Source organism: Saccopteryx bilineata, chromosome 4 (assembly GCF_036850765.1).
Source record: "Saccopteryx bilineata isolate mSacBil1 chromosome 4, mSacBil1_pri_phased_curated, whole genome shotgun sequence".
NCBI lineage: Eukaryota > Metazoa > Chordata > Mammalia > Chiroptera > Emballonuridae > Saccopteryx > Saccopteryx bilineata.
The window spans coordinates 137,132,575-137,149,200 of NC_089493.1; the positions used below are offsets into that span (position 1 = coordinate 137,132,575).

At 55.3% G+C, this 16,626-nt stretch overlaps 1 protein-coding gene across 9 annotated transcripts; it reads left to right on the forward strand.

Moving 5' to 3' along the window:
- Positions 1 to 615: 615 nt before the first annotated feature.
- CAMSAP3 (calmodulin regulated spectrin associated protein family member 3) lies at positions 616 to 15,946 on the forward strand. Of its 9 annotated transcripts, none has more exons than XM_066278487.1 (19): positions 616 to 896; positions 6,641 to 6,894; positions 7,223 to 7,345; positions 7,425 to 7,520; positions 7,783 to 7,815; positions 8,696 to 8,743; positions 8,996 to 9,134; positions 9,972 to 10,111; positions 10,196 to 10,289; positions 10,363 to 10,417; positions 10,564 to 10,637; positions 10,931 to 11,000; positions 11,097 to 12,513; positions 13,626 to 13,765; positions 13,848 to 14,119; positions 14,539 to 14,638; positions 14,911 to 15,119; positions 15,197 to 15,315; positions 15,407 to 15,946. In XM_066278487.1, exons 1-19 carry the CDS (start codon positions 743 to 745, stop codon positions 15,710 to 15,712), a joined length of 3,843 nt encoding a protein of 1,280 aa, XP_066134584.1. In that variant the 5' UTR covers positions 616 to 742; the 3' UTR covers positions 15,713 to 15,946. The 9 variants fall into 9 exon arrangements, with proteins under 9 accessions (XP_066134584.1, XP_066134589.1, XP_066134587.1 ...); XM_066278492.1 differs by having other exon boundaries at positions 15,007 to 15,119; XM_066278490.1 differs by having other exon boundaries at positions 11,148 to 12,513.
- The last annotated feature ends 680 nt before the right edge of the window (positions 15,947 to 16,626 follow it).

Consider the following 16,626-nt stretch of genomic DNA (forward strand, 5'->3'; position numbering starts at 1 on the left):
ACCCTTGTACAAAACACAAGTACATTTAGGTGTTCACAAATACACACACTCACAAAGCCACTGACAAAACACAGATACACACACACTCACCACTCCTATATCCTCAGAACAGAGACCTACACAATACAGATCCTCATACACACAACAGACATGAAAACCACGGACACCCCCACACACGTATGGGCATCCGCAGACATCCACATATACTCGTTCAGCACCTAAATATATTCAGGGACACACACACAGATATGAATACACAAATTCTCGTACGTTCACGATACACAATCAGAAACAGGTGCACCCACACTACCTGTCTCCTGGCCCGGAAGACAAGCCTACACAAATGCTCACGCTCACATCTGAGGATACACACTTGGGCCAGCACACACATTCAGAGTCCCTCATCCCCTCCAGTGCGCTCACTTGCGCGCGCGCGCGCGCGCGCACACGCACACACACACACACACACACACGAGCGCGCACACACACATTTCTCCTTAGCCTCCGTCCCCCCTCCCCGCTGCGGCGAGGGCAGAAGAGAGGCGCGGGCACCGGGTCGGGGGCGGAGCGCACCTGGACTCCGCCCCGGGGCGGGGCTGACGCTGCGTCGCAAACGCAAGCGGCCGCACCTGGCTCGGCGGCGGCGGCGGCGGCGGCGGCGGACCCCTCCGCCCCGGGTGCGAGCGCACCGCAGCCCAGCTGGAGCGAGCGCGGAGCAGGCACCCGCAGCCCAGGCAGCGCCATGGAGGAGGCGGCGCCTCCCGGGCCCGGGCCCGGGCCGCTGCGGAGGACCTTTCTGGTACCCGAGATCAAGTCGCTGGACCAGTACGATTTCTCGAGAGCCAAGGCAGCGGCCAGCCTGGCGTGGGTGCTGCGGGCCGCGTTCGGGGGTGCAGGTACCCGCTGGAGGGGCGGCAGGTGCGGGGGGCGGTACTGGGAGGTCGAGGTCGTTGGAACAATAGCACGGGCAGCTGGGGTCCCCGGACCTCCGGGCATGCTTTTCGGCTCGGGCTGTGGACTTTGGTCGTTCGGCTGCGGGAGCGCGGTGGGGGTGGGGCCGGCGGCCCAGCTCCGCGTCGAAACCGGCGTCGGGGCCCTAGGTGAGCGGGGCGGTGTCTGCGGGTGCCTGGAGTCTCCATTGCGGGCCTTGCCTTGCACGCCCTCCTCCCCTTTAAAAACTCGCATCATGCGCGCGAGGACTCCTAACTCACACCCCAGACACACACCTGGAGGCCCGGACACACACCCCGCGTCGGCGCTGCCTGCGCTGCAGGTGGGGCGGGGAGCTCCGGGAACCCCTTCTTTCGCCGCCATGGCCAGGGCTGGCAGCTGGAACTTACTGTTCCATTTCCAAGATCGCCAATGGCAGGGGCCCGGGTGCAGGCCCTTCTCCCACTCCCTCTCCCAGGCCCACTTGTGTGAAGAAGTCGGGCCACAGGAGTGGGCGGTGTGGGTGGGTGCCTAGGATTGGAGGTCTTGGGCAGGCTCAGTCAGGGACACATGCCGGAGCTGGGAGCCAGGGTCTGGCCGTGGTGAAGATGGGTTAATTAAGGACTGGGCCTTCCTTGGGGGACGCCCTGCCCACCCACTGGTCCTGCCCACTGGTCTTGGCACCAGCTGGGCACAGCCCATCCTCCCTCAGTAGCCTTCCCTGATCAACCTGTTCTGGGTGTGGGTCTTATGATAGCTGTCCCTCTCCTGGTTCACTCGAGCCTGTCTCTTTCTTCCGGTCTCTTTTTCTGCACCCTTGCGTGCAGGGCCCACACTGAGGCCTGGTTGCCCCCAAGGATCTGCTTGAGGAAAAAGGGCAGTTGGTGGGGAGAGACACAGATGGCTCCAGCCCCTCACATCACAGGTTATAGGGACATAGAGGGCTCATGGTTGGGAATCAGAGTTGGGTTTGAGCCCTAGCTCCACCAGACTGTGTACTAACTTTACCAGTTTTCCAGAAGGCAGTCATTCACTTCTGTATCCATTTCACAACTGTGTATGGGACACCCACCATGCCGTGCCAGAACAGTACAAGAGTGGTTGAAGTCCCAGTTAGTACCTTACTTCACAAGGTGGCTGGAAGACAGAGGACAGAGCCCCACTACAGAATTCTTCACACTCTCTGGCACACAGTACATGCTGCATAGATGCTTGCTATGACTGGTGCTGGCATCGGTGTTTTTATTAATAACAGTAATGTTATTCATCTTCCCTTGGCCAGGGGACAGCAACAATTACTCTCCGATTTCACAGAAAGGAAAGTGAGGTCCCCTGAAGAAATTCACTGATGCACTGACCCAGCTCCCTGTGCTGTGTGACACCCTTCCTGAGGGTCAAGTTCAATCTCTTCCCCACCTACCTTCTCTAAACAGAGGGAGCTGAGGAAGATGGGACACCAGGCCCTGAGAGGGAAGTAGGGAACAGAACTCTGCTTGGTTCATGAACTCTGGGACTCTGACCTGATCCCTTTTGGGTGTCTGGCCAGTACTGGGTGCTCAGGATAAATTGGGGGTTGGATGTGGGAGAGTGGGATATGAGACATAAAACCAGATCACTGCTGCCTTGAGTGATAAGTAGAGGGGTGCAACAGAGCCCCCGAGTGGGAGGGAATCTCAGAAGTCTTCCAGGAAGGGGAGGAAAAGGGAAGGCTCCCTAGAAGGAGGACTTTAACAAAACCTATGCATAGGAGTTTGCCAGAGGGAGGAAATCACTTACCAAAGCATGGCATCTAGACCAAGAAGGAGTTCTCCGAGAAGAACAAGGGGGCCCTGGCAGTAACCGAGGGAAGCTAGGGATGAGGGAGGCTGGTGAGACTGAGGAGGACCTCTCAGCCTATAGGTGAAGATCTGAGGGCACTAGGGAGTTGTAGAAAGTGTTTGGGGACTGACAAGAAGTGCCCAGGGGAGATTGTGGCTGGGGAAGGGTAGTTCTGGTGAAGCCAAGACACAGGAGTGATGAGCCTGGGCAGCAATACAGACAGGTGGGCTCAGCAGCGCTCTAGATCAGAGATAAGATAGAAAGGGTCCCTTACTAATTTAGCAAGTTTGGGAAATAGCGCAGTCAGTCTCTAATGTCTTCAGAATAGCAATGCATAGGGAAACTAGCTGTGTGAACTTTGGCAAGTTCTGTCAACTGTCCTAGCCTTGGTTTTCTTATTGGCACAATGGGAACAGGAGTATAAGTGCTGTAAGAAATAAATGACCAAATGTATGAAGGTGGTTAGATGTAAGTAAATGCTAGTGGTGCCTACAGCTGCTGTTCCCTCTGGCCATCAGGAGGCACACATAGCTGGTCTGAATCGCAATGTGCTGGAAATGCAACACACAATGGCTCCTGAAGGCTTGGTATAAAAAGAAAAAAGGAACATAAACTATCTCATTAATAATTTTTTAATGTTGATTACATGTTGAAATGATAATGTTTTGGATGTACGGGAACCTTTGAACAACACGGGGGCAAGGGACACTGACTGCGCCCCATGAGCAGTTGAAAATCTGTGTATAACTTTTGACCCCCAAAAAGCTTAATTACTGTTGACTGGAAGTCTTACCAATAACATAAACAGTTGTTTATTTCATATGTTCTATGTATTATATGCTGTATTCTTACAATAAAGCAAACTAGAGAAAAGAAAATATCAAGAAAATCATAAGGAAGAGAAGATATATATGTGGTTTTTTTAAAATCCATGTATAAGTGGACCCATACTGTTCAAACCCATGTTGTTCAAGGGTCAACTGTATATCAGGTTACATATGTTACTAAATTAATGTTGTTTGCGCTTGCTACGGCGGCATATATATTAATGTTGCTTATTTCTACTTTTTTTTTTACAGAGACAGAGAGAGAGAGGGATAGACAGGGACAGACAGACAGGAACAGAGAGATGAGAAGCATCAATCATTAGTTTCTCATTGCGCATTGCAACACCTTAATTGTTCATTGATTGCTTTCTCATATGTGCCTTGACCACGGGCCTTCAGCAGACTGAGTAACCCCTTGCTCAAGCCAGAGACCTTGGGCACAAGCTGGTGAGCTTTTGCTCAAACCAGATGAACCCTCACTCAAGCTGGCGACCTCGAGGTCTCGAACCTGGGTCTTCCGCATCCCAGACCAACAAAACGCTCTATCCACTGCACCACTGCCTGGTCAGGCTGCTTATTTCTAATTTTTAAATGTGGCTACTAGAAAATTTAAAACTACATATGTGGCTTGCACTGTATTTCTATGGGACAGCACTGCCCTATAGTACATGCTTAGTGAACATTTTATAGTATAGTGTGGTGGGCCTCGACCAGATATAAGGTGGAGGGTTAATTTTTGGCTCTCAGGAGACATTTGGCACTGTCTGGAGACATTTTTGGTTGTCACTTCTTGGGAGGAAGGTGCTACTAGCATTTAGTGATTAGAGACCAGGGATTCTGCTAGCCATCTTACAATTCAGGACAGCTTACTCCACCCTCTGCGGAACACAAAGAAGTATCCAGCCCTAAATGCCAACAGAGCAGAGGTGGAGACACACTGGTATAGAGGAAGTGCTTAATAAACACTAGCTATCAGTAGCAATAATCTCATCTCACATTTTCATTTTGAAGGCCCTGACAAGTCCAGCAGAAAAGAAACTTGTTTAATTTTTGCTGATGGGAACAGGAAATGAGTAGGAGCTGGAGAGAAGGGAAGGAAGGTTTGTCTTTGAAGGATGCCAGGAGATTGAAACTGATTGTTAAAGGAGGGTGAAGGAGAGATGTTGATTTCTTACTGCAGTGGGAACAGAAAGAAGAGGCATGTTTGGAGCAAGATGCTAAGGATTATGGGAGATGCCATGACTTTAGCAGATGTTCAGATGGCAATGGATGCCATCATAGTATATTTGTGTGTGGGGTGAGCATGTCCATTTACAAGGCTGCTAAGACAGCTGTCAGGATCTCTGCCTTAAAGGGTCATGTGTGGAGGGGGCTTAACTGAGTGGTAGGAAGCTGGGAGACACTGGGGGGGAGGAAGGTTTCCAGAAGAGGGAGGTCCTGGGCAGAGAGCCCGGGCAAGATATGGACCACAATTATGTGTTGGATGGCCACTGCTGGCCTTGAGGAGGCTGGGACCTGGAAGGGCAGGAACCAGATCAGGGAGGTTGGGGTGAGGGTAGGCTGGAAGGAAGTGAAGCCTGGAGAACTCTTCTTTCAAGGAGCTGAGCTGAGAGGGGCAGAGAGCAGACACTACTCCACAGGGGTGGTGTGTTAAGTGGGAAGGTCAAGTGTGATCGTAGGGGGTGGGGAAAGAGCCCAGCCAGTGAGGAACTGAAGGCCAGGATGACTGAGTCCTGTGGACAGGAGAAAGAGAGGCACTTGAGGAAGGTCTGGTCATGTCCAAGTGTTCTGAGCAATAAGAGAAATGCCCCCATTCTTCATTGTTTTTTTTTTTCTGTTTTTTTGTTTTGTTTTTTAGATTTTATTTATTGATTTTACAGAGATAAGGAGTGGGGAGCAAGAAGTATCAACTCATAGTTGCTTCACTTTAGTTGTTCATTGATTGCTTGGTATATGAGCCTTGACTGGGCAGCCCAGGGTTTCGAACCGGTGACCTCAGGGTTCCAGGTTGAAGTTCCATCCACTGCACCACCACAGGTCAGGCCTCATTCTTTCAAACACACACAGAACCTCAGTATACAAAACAGCTTTTCAGACTGGAATGAGAGCTGGGCCTCCCTGGAAGAACCGCATGAGAGCAGGTCCCCCCATGTTGGCCTCAGTCACCTCTTCCTCGGCCTTCTTGGATTTTTCTGGCAGGTTATTCTGATCTTTTCCCTCCCCACCCTTATACCACCCCACTCCATGTGGGGATTCCTTAAGCCTCTTCCTATGCTGCCGTCTCATTCAAGGGTTTTTGTGGCTGCTTCTGTGACATGATCTCACTATTCTCCTAAGCCCGAGCCCCTCATTCTCAGCCTCCTATACCCCCATCTCAGTCACCACCTCTTTTCCCCATTTTACCCTCATACCCGATGGAACCCTGGGCACTGTCCTCACCCTCCTCAACCTCCTCCCTTTCGTCACCTAGTTCAAACTACTCACCCCTTCTCAAAGTGTCTGCAGTCTGTCCGTCTCCCCCATTTGGTGCCCTGCCAGCCAGTCCCCAAGTCCACAGCTCATCCCACCACAGCCTCCAAGCTGAGTCTGGATTTGAATTCCAGTTCCATCATTGGTCAGCTCTGTGGCCTTAGGCAGGTTACTTTTTTTCTCTGTGCTTGGATTTTGGAGTTACCGATTGTTCCCTGGCTGCTGCTTCCTAGGGTTGCAGCACCCAGGGCAAGAGATGATCTGATATTGTCATTGCTATTGCTCTTCACCCCTACCTCCACCACCCCCAACAAGACCTCTCCCAGCCTGCCCTAACCCTGCTGTTTGTGCTCTCTCCCACCTCCTGACCTTTGCATGCATAGCCCCTCCCTTCAGCCTGGAACACCATCACCTCTTCCTTTGGCAAACTCCTTTACACTTGTGTCTCCTGTCTCAGCCCAGGTCCTCCCCGGCTCTTCCCAGTGCCATCTTCCCTGGTCCAGGTACCCCTTAATTGCAGCCATGTGATTGTGTGTTTGTGGTGGGGGTAGATTCCCAGTGGCAGTAACCAGCTTTGCCCTCCCTCGCCTGCACAGAGCACGTGCCCTCGGAGCTGTGGGAGCCCTTCTACACGGACCAGTATGCACAGGAGCACGTGAAGCCTCCTGTGACCCGGTTACTGCTCTCGGCAGAGCTGTACTGCAGAGCCTGGCGCCAGGCGCTGCCGCAGCTCGAGACACCCCCCAGCCCCTCTGCACTTCTGGCCCTGCTGGCACGGAAAGGCACGGTGCCCTCACTGCCAGAGCGTCCAGTGCAGGAGGCCGACCTGAGACACCAGCCTATCCTTATGGTAGGCCGCGCCCACTGGGCTTTTCCACTTTCTGGGACTCCACCCACCAGGTCTGCCTCCTTCCAACAGGCCTGGTTTCTCCCATCAGTACTCCTTCCTCCAGTCATGGCTCCTTCCAAAAAATACTACTTGCCTGGGTGGCCCACTAGATCCTAAGATCTCAAAGCCCAGCCCACCAGGAGTGGCTCTTCCAGGCCCTCTGTCTTGGTTCCTTTCCTGAACCCCCCCACCCCCACCCCACTAACCCTGACCCTATCCCTAAAGCACCTCCCACTTCCATATTCTTCCCCCTTATTTTGGTCTCACCCTTCAACTCCTGTCCCCACAGGGAGCCCACTTAGCTGTCATTGATGCTCTCATGGTTGCCTTCGCCTTAGAGTGGACAAAGACACTGCCTGGTCCTTTGGTCCTTGCCAGCTTGGAGCACAAGCTCATTTTCTGGGTGGACACGGTAGGTGGGGTTAGGCTAGGATGGGCTAGGATCCAGGATTGACCAGTGACCAGAGCACTGACTTCTCCTGCCCCCCTAGACAATCCGGCGGCTGCAGGAGAAGACAGAGCAGGAAGCAGCTCAGAGAACATCTCCTGCAGCCTCTGCAGATGGGGTGGCACCAGTGCAGCCCTCGGTAAGACTCAGGCAATAGATAGATGGGAGGACAGTCAGAGGGCTGGGTGGGCAGGGCAGGGCTGTACCATTCATGCACTGAGGGTGTTGGAGGTGACTATCCCTCTCTCTCTCTCTCTCTCTTTACCTCCCCTCCCCTCCCCTTCCCTTCCCTTCCCTCCCCTCCCCTCCTCTCCCCTCCCTTCCCCTCCCCTCCCCTCTCCTCCCATTCCTTCCCTTTCCCTTCCCTTGTGCCCATCCCCTCTCTGCCTCTTTGGCGTCAGTGTCCCACACGCTGGTACTGGAAGCTGGTTCCTGTAAGTGGGGCTGTCTGCCCCCTCTGCCTGCCTTGCTTGTTGCTCTGTGTCTGCCTGCCTGTCTATTCCTTCTCCTACTTACCCCCAGCTGTGAGCAAAGGAGGTGTGACCCCCCCCACCCCCAGTCCTGGGAGACAGAGAGAACTCCTCTGTGACCCAAGAAAAGGGGGGGGGAATCTCTGCTATTCACTGAGAGGGCAGACCCCTCCCCAGTTACCTGGAGGGATGAATCTCCCCTTTCATCAATCAACGGTAGAATTCTCTTAGCTTGTCCACCTGAGCCGAGGTAGGGAGTCATCTGGCATTTCTGAAGGGAGGACTCCAGCCCATTAGACACATGATCCTGATCCTAATGGGCCAGGCACATGGAGAAGACCCCTTTTAGCCAAGAGGAAGTCCCTCAACCCCAGAAGGTGGCAGATTCTTTCTGAGACTTCAGCTTCCCTGAAGAGAGACCCTAGCTTTGGGAGGTGCCATCACTGAAGCACAAGGGGAAAGTGACCCCTGCATGTGGGGAGAGGCTTTGCACTGGATGGGGTCCCCACTTTTTCTCACTCTAGGGCCTTTTTCTTCCCACCCTGGGTCTGGGTTGGGGGTTCCTCTCCTGCCTACCTGCTTCCTTTGCACCCCCTCCCTGAGCTAGGGCCTGGGTCTTTTGTGGGAGGAGGATTCTGTACATGAAGGCTGTTCTATGGGGTCCCTCCAGGCTGGGAGAAGCTGGGATCCCCAAAGCCAGCCAGAGTATAGTCAGGGAGCTCGGACAGCCAAGGGCTCAGGACAGATTTTAGGGCTTTCCTCCCCCCCCCCCCAGACGTGTGCTTGGGTGGCCAGCAAGTCAGCACCCTTCCCGCCCAGCTGACGGCTACTCCTCTCCCCCCAGCACGCAATTGCCTTCTGTTTGAAGGAGTCGGGGAGCAAACCCCCCATGGTAATGTATCCCCCACCCCAGGGTGTCAGGAGCCCCTGCCCCAGCCCCTACTGCTGGCCTGGCTGCTTGCAGACTCTTCCTCTGCCTCGCTGCTGCCCTTCCCCTGCTCCAGGCTGGCCCTCACTCTGGCTCTTGGACCCCTAACTTCATGCCCCCTCTGGGCAGAAACCCCCAGGCTTCCCTGCCCAGCCTGCATGACCACTGACCTGGGGGCTTGCCTGATCTCTGACCTGACCTGGCTCCCACCTGCAGATTCGATACCGCAAGGACCGCACAGTAGCCCGATGTGCCCCCTGCTTTCCCACTGTGACTGGCCTCCAGGACCTGGCCAGTGGGGCTGCTCTGGCTGCCACAATCCACTGCTATTGTCCCCAGCTATTACGACTTGAGGGTGAGTGGACAGGCCTGAGCCAGACCTCGCCCTTGGAAGCCAGTGCCTAAAACCCAGCATGTAGGTATCTGTTCACAGAGTGGTGCAGTCGTTATGAGTGCAGCTTCCAGAATTGGCAGACCTGGATTTAAACCTCTCCCTTCTCCTAATTAGCTGTGTGACTTCACATAAGTGTCTAAACCTTTATGGCTTCATATGAGTCATTCCTGCAACAAATATTTGTAGAGTTAACTGTGTGCTATTTTAGAGGCCAGGGATCCCAGTGAGAACAGTACAGACCTCAGGTGGTTCACATTCTTGTTTGGAGAGAAAGACAGTAAGTTCATCCAGAAGAAAGAATATTCCAGATGTTAGGTGCCTTTAAAAGTGCTTGGTATTTTTTTTTTTTTTTTTTTTGAGAGAGAGGAAGGGAGAGAGATGAGGATCATCAACTCATATCATAGTTGAGTCACTTTAGTTGTTTATTGATTGCTTCTCATACATGCCTTGACTGGGGCCAAGCGTGTCCCTTTTCTCAAGCCAGTGACCTTGGGATCATGTTGATGATTTCATGCTCAAGCCAGCAACCTTGCAGTTTTGAACCTGGGACCTCAGCTTCCCAGGTTGACGACACTCTATCCACTGTGCTACCACTGGTCAGGCCAGAAAAGCTTTTTGAGTTGAGTTCTTGAGGGAATTAGTGCCCAACTTTTGGAAGTAGCAGATGCAAAGACCCGAGGAACAGCTTGTCACAGTACCTGCCTCGTGAAGGGTGCCTGGCACCAGACCCATGGGAGGCCCTCCTTTTTCTGGGACCCCATTCTCCTTCCCATAGACCTGGGCATTCTGTCTCTGCAGAGGTATGCCTCAAGGACCCCATGTCTGTGGCAGACAGCCTGTACAACCTCCAGCTGGTGCAGGATTTCTGCGCCTCCCGCCTTCCTCGTGGCTGCCCGCTGTCCCTTGAGGACCTACTCTATGTGCCACCACCCCTCAAGGTAAGGTCATCTTGGGACCTGGTGGGCCAACGTGAGCATCTAGGGCCCTGGGTCCCATAGGATGACCTTGCCTTCTGCCTCTAGATCAACCTGGTGGTGCTGTTGGCTGAGATGTTCATGTGCTTTGAGGTGCTGAAACCTGACTTTGTGCAGGCCAAGGACCTGCCTGATCGTCATGGTGAGGCATAGCTCTGGGTCTGGGTGCGGTAGGGGAGGCCAAACCTTGCCTGACCCTCCTCTCTCTGCTGCAGTTGCCTCCCCCCAAGCCACAGAGGCCTCCACCCCTCAGAACAGCAGCGGCAGTAGGTATGTTTTTCCCGTTGGGTCAGTGTCCACACCATGATGGGCTTCTCCTCCTGGATGGTCAATGGGATGGGGCTGAGGGACGCTCTACTCTCTATCCTGGGAGAGGTGAGGGAGGGGCCCTGTGGCTGACATGCATCTCTTGGCAGTTCTCCTGTCTTCAATTTCCGCCATCCACTCCTGTCATCTGGAGGTCCCCAGTCGCCACTCCGAGGATCCACAGGTGAGGGCAGGGAGATGGCTTTGTGTCTGGAAACCACCACCCGAAGACTGCCCCAGCTGACTTCATGTAGTCAACTTGTGACCCCTCCATTGGGTCCTTCTGGCACATGGTGACACTGAGCCCCACACTGACCTCCCCAGGGGCACAACAGGAGTCCCTAGTAACACAAAATGGCCCCCAGCTAGCCATCCACATAATGACCCATCAGTGACACTCCCTGGCTAACCCCACTGGGGGTCCTTAGTGACCCCCTTATAATGACCACTGAGAGACCACTCACCACCCCTCCTCAGGCTCACTGAAGTCCTCCCCGTCCATGTCCCACATGGAGGCCCTTGGCAAGGCCTGGAATCGGCAGCTCAGGTGAGTGCATCTCAAGGGTCTGGGCAGTGGAGAGGGCCAGGCCAGGGCGGGGCCAGGGCTTGACCTAGGGGCTGACCCCTCCCTTTGGCCACCCAGCCGTCCCCTTTCCCAGGCTGTGTCGTTCAGCACCCCCTTTGGCCTGGACAGCGATGTGGATGTCGTCATGGGAGACCCGGTCCTACTTCGCTCTGTCAGCTCAGACAGCCTGGGCCCCCTGCACCCTGTGCCGGCAGTGACGCCTGCCCACCTACCACCAGAGCCTGGAGACCTGCCTACTATCGAGGAGGCCCTGCAGATCATCCACAGTGCTGAGCCCCGGCTACTCCCAGATGGGGCTGCCGATGGCAGCTTCTATCTCCACTCACCTGAGGGGCCCTCCAAACCCCCGCTGGCCTCCCCCTACCCCCCCGACAAACCACCTTCCTACTTGCCTCATCTTGAAGGCCCCTCAAAACTATCTCCCTGCCTGGCAGGGGAGGTACTGAAGCCTCCAGCCCTGTCTGAGGGCTCCCTGATGGTGGGGGTTTCATCCCCAGTTGCCAGCAACTCTGAAGTGAAGATGACCAGCTTTGCTGAACGCAAGAAGCAGCTGGTGAAGGCTGAGGCTGGTGCGGGATCTCCGGTATCCACCCCAGTGGCACCTGAGGCCCTGAGCTCAGAGATGAGCGAGCTTGGAGCCCGGCTAGAGGAGAAACGGCGGGCCATTGAGGCTCAGAAGCGACGGATAGAGGCCATCTTTGCCAAGCACCGCCAGCGATTGGGCAAGAGTGCTTTCCTGCAGGTGCAACCACAGGAGGCTGGAGGGGAGCCAGAGCCAGGTCCAGTTCCTGGTGGAGAACGGCCTGCAGGCGAGGGCCAGGGTGAGCCATCTCCAAGGCACAAGGCCGTGACCTTCTCACCAGAACTTGGCCCAGTGCCCCCTGAGGGTCTTGGGGACTATAACCGGGCAGTCAGCAAGCTGAGTGCTGCACTGAGCTCATTGCAGCGGGATATGCAAAGGCTCACTGACCAGCAACAGCGGCTCCTAGCCCCACCCGAAACCCCTGGGCCTACCCCACCTCCAGCTGCGTGGGTCATCCCTGTTCCCATGACGGGTTCCAAAGCTGCATCTGCCAGCCCTACACGGCGTGCCCCAGCTGCCCGGCGCAGCCCAGGGCCAGGTCCCAGCCCAACGCCCCGTAGTCCGAAGCATGCACGGCCAGCAGAGCTGCGACTGGCGCCCCTGACGAGGGTGCTAACACCTCCCCACGATGTAGACAACCTCCCCCACCTGCGTAAGTTCTCGCCGAGCCAGGTGCCAGTGCAGACGCGCTCCTCCATCCTCCTGGCAGAGGGGTCACCACCTGAGGAGCCCATTGCCAGGCCAGGCCTCATCGAAATTCCACTAGGCAGCCTAGAAGAGCCCTCAGCTGAGAATGAGGGAGATGGGAGCCCCCCTGGTGCTGATGATTCCTTAGAGGAAGAGCTATCTTCAGAGGGAGCTCCCCGCACCGGGCTGGGCTTCTTCTATAAGGTAAGCCACCTTAGTGGGTGAGGGGATGGATGGATGGATGGGAGGGAGGGAGGGAGGGAAAGATGGAAGGGATGGATAGATGGTCAGGGAGTAAGGAGGTGGGTGGACAGGTGCCTTGATGGGCAGATGGACACATGGTCAGGTGAATAGGGCATTCCAAAGGATGGGCAAATAGATGGAGCTGATGGATGGACAGAAGGTGGGTGGATGGGTAGCTAGGTAGTCACATGGGAGTGGGCCAACAGGGTGTGTGTGAACAGATAAGTGGGGTGGGTGGACACACTGAAGGTAGATGGGTAGACAGGGGTGTACAGATGGATAGATGAGTGGGTGATAGACAAAATGGACAAATGGGGCAAGGGTCTTCAATGGCATCTCCTTCCCCTCACGCTTTCTCCTTCAGACTCCCTCTTCCTGACCCTATTTTACACCCACTCACTCTTCATCTTCACGAGACCCCCAGCCTGGGCTACCATTTCTCACCTGGATACCTGCAATCACATCCTGACTGGTCTATACTGACCCCCTCCCCCAAATCCCTGGCTATTTTCACAGGAGCAGCCAGAGAGATTTTTGAAACAGATTGGTCTTTGTTGCTGCCCTGTTAAAACCCTTCTCTAGCTCCCCTTGCTCTTAGTGTTAAAACCATTCCTTAGGCTTTGCTCACCCTGATCTTGCTCTGTGCCAGCTCCCCCCAGCTTTGCGTCCCAGCCACACTAGCCTCCGTTTCACATGCTTGCTAGGCTTGTTGAGGCCTTGGGGCCTTTGTTCTGTTTGCTTGGCTTGCTCTCCTCACCTCTCCCCAGTTAAGTCCTTATTATCTGGGTTGCTTCCTCCAGGAAGCCTCACTTGGTGCCTCTCTGCAGTGTAGACTGGTAGCTGCCTTTTCATAGATCGTCTTCCCTACTGGGTTAAGTGTCTTTTGGGAGCAGCACCCAGGTCCTCCCTGTCCCTCTTACACCAGGACCCAGAACACAGGGCTATGCATAAAGTAAGTGTCTAGAACAATTACAAAATCAAAAGGACAGGTGAGTGGCTGGCAGGTTGGGTTGACTGATCAGACTTTAGCTGTACCAGACAGACAGCCAGATGGACTCAGTGCCTGCCCCCAGGATGAAGACAAGCCTGAGGACGAGATGGCCCAAAAGCGGGCCAACTTGCTAGAGCGGCAACAGCGGCGGGTGGAGGAGGTGCAGCGGCGGAAACAGTGGCAGGAGGCTGAGAAAGAGCAGCGAAGAGAGGAGGCTGCACGGTGAGGCTGGTCCTAGTTCCAGGGACCCCTGCCACCAGGAACTCCATGACCTGTCTGACTGCTTCATTCCCTCCATCTGTAGGCTAGCCCACGAGGAGGTGGCCCCAGGCCTCCCGGCCCCCACTGCCAGGGCCACAGCTGAAGAAGAGGTGGGCCCCCGGCGTGGGGAGTTCACACGGCTTGAGTATGAACGCCGGGCCCAATTGAAGCTGATGGACGACCTGGACAAGGTGCTGCGGCCGCGGGCCTTGGGGACCGGAGGGCCAGGCCGGGGTGGGCGGAGGGCTTCCCGGCCACGCTCTGGTTGCTGTGATGATTCGGCCCTGGCTCGAAGCCCAGCTCGTGGCCTGCTGGGTGAGGACCCTGTGGGGTGTGACCTGCCCAACGCCCCTTTCCACAGTTTGCAGAATGAGGCCTGTGGGGAGGGGGTGGATGTGTTGCAGGGCTGCAGAGGGCCAAATGTGGGTGAAAAGGGTCTCAGGTAGAAGTAGCCTGCTGCCTGCCAGGTGGACTTCCAGAGGGATGTGAGGCTGCTGTAGGGTGAGGGCTGTTGGGGGAGCTGGCCCTGAGTTCTCTCCAGGGCTTAACGGATGAGGCCCTTGGGTATGTTTGGGGGTGAGATATTTCTGCTGGGGGCTGCACAGGGTGAGGGTCTTGGGCAGGGATGCCCTCACATTTCCGCCCTAGACAGCTAGCCAGGCAAGGCCCAACTGGGCGCTTCTGGAGGTAATGGGGCTTCAGTTAGGATCTAACCCAATGTCCTCTGTCCCCAGGCTCTCGGCTCAGCAAGGTCTACTCCCAGTCCACCCTGTCACTGTCAACCGTGGCCAGTGAGGCACCCAGTAACCTTGGTGTGAAGAGGTCCACATCTCGGTGAGTTTGGCGTAGGCAAGTGGCGTCTCAAAATCTGTGTGTGCGTGTATGAGATTTTGAGCAATATGACATGAGTGTGCTTATCTGCCATTAAAGGGCTGAAAGGACACGTGTGTGCACAAGTGGAACTGTGTACCTGATGGACGGGACCTATGTGTGTGCCACTGCGGCCGAGTGTTCAGCGTGCCTGAGGGAAGGGGCTGGGAGCACACCAGGGCCACTGCATGGACTGGGGGTAGATACCACATACATTTGTCTTCCATTCTGCACAGGATTCCAGGCTCTACCTTCCCTGGTCCACGGCATACTAACGGGGCAGCCTCACCCACCAGTGACTGCACCTCTGTGCCATCCCTTTTCCCCTGCAGGGCTCCATCCCCATCAGGCCTCATGTCCCCAAGCCGCCTGCCCGGAAGCCGTGACCGTGACTGGGAGAATGGCAGCAACGCCTCTTCCCCTGCATCAGTGCCTGAGTACACAGGTAAGTGGGGCTTCAGGTGGCAAGCGCTGGGTGCTACCTGTCCCTGGTCATCCCTGGCTGACTATCCCACCCTCTAGGTCCCCGGCTATACAAGGAGCCTAGTGCCAAGTCCAACAAGTTCATCATCCACAATGCCCTGTCACACTGCTGCCTGGCAGGCAAGGTGAATGAGCCACAGAAGAACCGCATTCTTGAGGTCAGTCTGCGCCCAGGGGGTGGTGAGCCAGTGGGAGGGTTGAGGCTTTGCTGGGCTGGCAGGCTGGCTGACTGCCTCCTCTACCCACCAGGAAATTGAGAAGAGCAAGGCCAACCATTTCCTGATCCTCTTCCGGGACTCAAGCTGCCAGTTCCGGGCCCTCTACACCCTGTCGGGGGAGACAGAGGAGCTGTCTCGGCTGGCGGGCTATGGCCCCCGCACGGTCACACCCGCCATGGTGGAAGGCATCTACAAGTACAACTCAGACCGCAAGCGCTTCACCCAGATTCCTGCTAAGACCATGTCAATGAGTGTGGATGCCTTCACCATCCAGGGACATCTCTGGCAGAGCAAGAAGCCCACTACCCCCAAGAAGGGGAGCAGTACCCCCAAATAGCCCTGCCCCGGGTGGTGCTTGGCCACCACCCTCTGAAGACAGCCTAGAGGACATTCAGTGGTATTCCTGGGTCCTATCTGTCCCCAACCTTGTCTGGGTGAGGCTGGAGTCCCCACCCTCTAACTTTCGTCTTGTCCTGCTGTGGAGGCTGAGCTGGGAGGTTCAGGGACTCAGGGCTCAGCTCAGTCCCCCATCTGTCCTCCCTACCTTCTTGAATAAAATAATTTAAAGAGACCTTGAGTGCCAATATCTGCCTGAGGCTGGCTGGGACACTTGGTGATACCTGCCTGAGATGGTTTTCCCGTTTCCTCTTTGCTCTTTTTTTTTAAATTTTTTATTTATTTTTATTTATTCATTTTAGAGAGGAGAGGGAGAGACAGACAGAGAGACAGAGACAGAGACAGAGACAGAGAGAGAGAAGGGGGGGAGGAGCTGGAAGCATCAACTCCCATATGTGCCTTGACCAGGCAAGCCCAGGGTTCTGAACCGGTGACCTCAGCATTTCCAGGTCGACGCTTTATCCACTGCGCCACCACAGGTCAGGCCTCCTCTTTGCTCTTGATCCTGCTCGTCTCTTCAGCTCCCTGGCTGGCCCCAACACAGCTCTAGCCAAGGTCATGACTTCCTTGCCAATGCCCCTACCCCATCCCCATAACCGTTTCTCAACCCCTTTACTGACCTCTTAGATACAGGAGGCTTCTGATCAGCCCTCCTCTCTCAGGGCCTTCCCCATCCTTGCTTACTTCGCTTTCCTCCTCAGTGTGGTTGTCATTTGCCTCGCCTGGCAGTTGGTCCATGGCCAACCACTAAACTCAATTTTTCTCCTCCAGCTGCCTGCCTACCTTTCTAGGTTCAGTTACTGCCCCCGAGCCGGGGAGTCCCATATTCTCTCCTCTAAGCTCCACATCTGAGGG